Source organism: Diabrotica virgifera, chromosome 9, assembly GCF_917563875.1.
Source record: "Diabrotica virgifera virgifera chromosome 9, PGI_DIABVI_V3a".
In the NCBI taxonomy this organism is placed as follows: domain Eukaryota; kingdom Metazoa; phylum Arthropoda; class Insecta; order Coleoptera; family Chrysomelidae; genus Diabrotica; species Diabrotica virgifera.
In genome coordinates, this window is record NC_065451.1 from 145,458,269 (window position 1) to 145,463,064 (window position 4,796).

The following is a 4,796-nucleotide window of genomic DNA, read 5'->3' on the forward strand; positions in this document are numbered from 1 at the left end:
TAAAATCCAAACCAGGCATTGTGTTGCACAGGTAGGATCACAATTCTGACTACAAAGATATAAATATTTTTTAAAGGTCGTCCTGTTAATCTGAGAGAAATAGACTTAAAAAGGGCATACTCCAAACCTCGGCCCATCAGTTATAAAAAAGCAGGATCTATTAAAGCTGTGCCAATCGGATGTAGCTCTGCATAAAGGAACCAACCCGCATTTTGTCAATTTAGAGATAATGAAGTTTTCGATTATAAAAATTAGTATTCTATAAAATGCAAAATAGAACCAACCTATTTATGTGCATGGTCACGCCATCTGTGGAATAGTACCCTTACGTATACAGTTAAACGCGGTTACAGAATTCTGCATAAAGGAACTGAATGGGTTGGTTCCTTTATGCAAATTCCATACCTATTTATTCTATTGTTGGTCCTGGTTGTGTTTACCTAAACCGTAATCTTTCAGTTAAATTTTAAGTGTTAACGAGCGATATTATTATGTGTGTCCAGATGACGATATATGGTGTAGCTAGCACAAAAAGAAAACCAAGATGGGGTATGTAATAAGTATTAAAATCATGCAAAAATAAATTTGTTTAGATTTAGTAAAAATTTGAAACCTAACCTCAATACTTTTTAGGAACCTGCTTTAAGGCTCCCCCAAACCAACGCGGAAAATTCGCATTACCTGCGGAATTCCGTACCGCATACGATTCGCATTGAATTGTTTCCACTGTGGTAAGTATACAAGTTCAGACAAGTACGATTTTCGTCGTTCGGGCATGCGTTTTGTCTGCGTATTTATTCGTCCGGAATCTTAGTTCGCACTCGACAGCGTTTTTATCAGTTTCGCAGTGGTTTCGCATGTGAAAAAATTGAAAATGGAGAGAATTATTGAGTTGGTTCGAAAGTATCCTATTCTCTATGACCTTTCTCATGAAGATTATAAAAATGTAAGGAAAAAGGACAAGATTTGGACTAGAATAGGAGAAGAAATAGGCGAAAATGGTGAGTAGTTTTACGATTTGTATTGGTTTATTTTTCTACATCTAAGACTAAAGAAAAGCAGAGGCCTAAACAATACTATATTTACTGCAAGAAGAGTCCATTATTTTCATCGTGAACAATTTATTTATAGTCCTGAATTAAAATACGTGGCAAATTTTTCTCGAACAGAAAATGCCAGTCTTACAGCTCTCCTTGGGTCATTGTCCAAATTTTGAAATGCTCCAAGTTCAGGCTCTGGTGGATCTAAAAGTTCTATGAATCTATCATCACATTTTTTTGTCCTTAGAAAATTATGCAAAATACATGCAGTTTTCACAATGAGAATACTAGTATCAATTTTTGTTTCCATTGGTCTGTAGAATATACGCCATTTTTGTGCCAATATTCCGAAAGCGTTTTCTACTACTCTTCTCGCTTTACAGAGCCTCACATTATAATTTTCCTTGAAAATATCTGTTCTGCTTTGACCGTATGGAAAGGGCCTCAACAAGTATGGTTTTAGTGCAAAGGCTTCGTCTCCAATTAAGACATGGGGGGAAAGTTCATTCTGGCCTGGGAGATTTTTCGGCTCAGGTACACCCATCTGATTTGTTTCAAATCTTCTTCCCATGTTGGAAGCTTCGAATATTCCACCGTCGCTGTTTTTACCAAAACCGCCAATATCAACTGAAATGAATCTATAATCTGGGCCAACAATAGCCATTAATACTGTAGAAAACTTATTCAAATAACACCAATAATTAGATCCTGTTTTGTCTGGACACTTGATAGTAACATGCTTGCCATCGATGCTACCAATACAATTTGGGAATCGCCAGGTATTTCTAAAACCTTCTTCAGATTTTCTCCATATTTCTGTAGTTGGTTCGGGCAAGTAAATATGTTGCAAATTTCTACATAAAGCTTCACAAACTTCGACAACTATGGCACTTACAGTCGAAAACCCGACTCTAAAACTATGGCCTATTGTATAAAATGTATCTCCGGTAGCCAGATACCTAAAAAAGAGTATTTTGTTTCAGGGGATGAGATTTAAAAAAATGGAGGAATATGCGCGATACGTACGCTAAGTACATAAGAACTAATAAAACTAGAACTGGACAAGCGGCAAGCGATAAAAAAAAATGGATATGGGCAGATCATATGGAATCGTTCAAAACTTTCCTAAATTTTGCTAAGACTGCATCCAATGTCACAGATGTTGATACACAAGAATCTGAAGCATTCCCAAATATAGAATCATCCGAAAATATATTAACGGATGAAAATTCCGCAGTACAGAAACCAACGTGTAGTAAAAATCTACTAACAACTCAGACAGATGATTCCCAGAATAAGATTCAACCCTCCTCATCGAAACCTACTCGAAATGAAGCTCCTAGGGTTACTCTTTCAAATGAAACTCCTTCTACAGGCAGAACAAACAGAAAACGCAATTCTGAGCCATCCACATCTGTGAAAGATATGATCAGTTATTTTGAGAGCAAAAAGAGAGTAGTGCATGATGCTACCGATCAACTGTTTTTGGCTCATGCTTCTACGGTAAAATTTTTCTCTCCTAGAAGGCAAATTGAAACAAAAATAAAGATTGCGCAAGTTATCATGGAGCAGGAGTTGCTTCAATTGGAGGAAAGTTCTTTGAATAGCCATCAATCTAGAGCTGAAAGTACAGACACCTATCAAAACCCCTCTTCCGTCGGAAGTATTTCGGTTGTATCCCTACCTTCACCAAATGACACTGCATTACCTAAACAATCGAATACTTCTGGGTTCTATGAAGTGAATTGTGAAAATAATTATATTACACTACACAACTTGGCGCAGAGTTGCAACCAAGCAGCTTCTCATAATCTATCAGTTTCCAACTATGTCAATTCCTTTGACCCTTACAATACATAAAGTATATTTTAGAGTTATTTTGATCCTTATTCTCTTTTACTGTAGTAAATTAATGATATAAATAATGCCTGCAGTTTTTTTTTTCATTTTCTTACCTTAATGTTATGGCCAACCGTTCTTCGGGAGAAATAGCTTCTCGGTAATTCGTGTCTGATTTTCTAATATCATTTTCTACAAGGTGCAACAGTTCATCGAAACAATCTATTGTCATTCTAAAATAAATGTAGCATCTTTTATCGTCTTTTCGTAATTGAGGCATCAGCGTCTGATATTCCCCATATCATTCTGATATATCATTCTCATATCATTCCCCATATCAGTCTGATATTCCCCATATTCAGTCTTTCTAGATTGATATCATGAACCCATTTTCTTCTTTTCCTAAGATTAAATTCATAATATAGTCCATATTGTTGTTTTAGGATAACTATAGATAATAATTTTACCTTGAATTGTCGTCCTCCATTGCTAACATTACAAGAGCTTCTTCTTCATCTGATGATGTATACATTTTTGTGAAGAATTGAGATCACTGAGTAGTATTCTTTGTTTTTCGTTGTCACCAACTCTTCTCAATACTAGACACATACGAGTATGACGCGAATATATTCGCTTCAATATGAAGTTCTTTACGAATTCCGTCAGGAATTCGACTGCGAACTTTCCGTCACGAATCCGCTGCGAATAATTCGCGTTGGTTTGGGGGAGCCTTTAGACGGTGATAATCTGTTACAAGATTCGGGTGATTTTTCAGAAGACACCGATGATAGCACTGGAGAAAAAATGAATTGGCTTCATTTGAGAGAAATAAAAATTTATAAAGGCAAACCATTTAAATAATGTATGTCAAAAACACACACGGAAGACTATGTTGAAGTAGACATTTCAAAGAAATCAAAAGGCAGACCTTGTTTAGATAACACAAGGAATATATTTTTGCCATCGCTAACTGAACTGTGGCCTACGGGCAAACCAATATCGCCCAAAAAGGTTGAAGACATCGCATCTTTATTACATCTTATTCCTGAGGACGTTAAGCATCACTATTATACTACTCTGACTAGTGATGCTAATGTTGAAGATTACCTTGATGGTTACGACACTAATTTAGATTTTGAATTTGACGGATACTACATGTAATTTATTTGATAAATAAAATATTTTGCCTTCCAAAGTGTTCTTTTTTATAGATATTGAATAAATATCAGAGTGGTTCCAATCAGGGGCGTAGCTACCGCCGTATCAGCCGTATCAATTATACGGGGCCCCAGACATTTTGGGCCCCGGCGTTGCATGTCGAAACAAAACTTCCATTTAAAAAATTGAACAACATATTCTACAATTTCCCTAATAAAACGCTTTAAAGCAGTGTATTGTTTAGATGTCGGTATTTTCGTGTAATGGATTTGTGACGTTCCGCCCCTTATAGAATCGATTATTGATGGGAAGATATTATTAATTATCGAAAATATTATTTAATTATTCTCAGAATTATTTTCTTTCAATGTTTATTAAAATACAACTAAAACCCATCACAGAATTTTAAAATGCTTGCTGACGTCACATTTAAACGTGGCAACATTGGTTTCCCCACTTTGACAGCTAGGGATTTTGAGAATTGCCACGAGGTTCTTGGGCCGTTGAACTGAACACGCCATTGTGCTTTGAGGAGTGAGTCTACGTAGATGCGGGGTTATTGAACTAAGATTTACCTATAATTCTAAGTTCCAAAGTTATTAAATAGTTATATTGTAGTCATCCAGGATCAGTGAACAGTGAATTTGAAGAATTGTACCGCATAATGGAGTTCCACCCCGGTAAATAAAAAAACAATTATTACTTTTATTCAGCCATGTTGAATGTCCTTGACTAATTTGCTAATTAAATTTTATGTAG

The 4,796-nt window shown here is 35.8% G+C and overlaps 1 protein-coding gene across 1 annotated transcript; it reads right to left on the reverse strand.

The window, feature by feature from the left end:
* Positions 1–1,125: 1,125 nt before the first annotated feature.
* On the reverse strand, positions 1,126–3,151 carry LOC126891516 (uncharacterized). The gene is made up of 2 exons (XM_050660693.1): positions 2,996–3,151; positions 1,126–1,999 (listed from the first exon to the last, which is right to left on the reverse strand). Exons 1-2 carry the CDS (start codon positions 3,109–3,111, stop codon positions 1,126–1,128), a joined length of 990 nt encoding a protein of 329 aa, XP_050516650.1. The 5' UTR covers positions 3,112–3,151.
* Between the last annotated feature and the right edge of the window lie 1,645 nt (positions 3,152–4,796).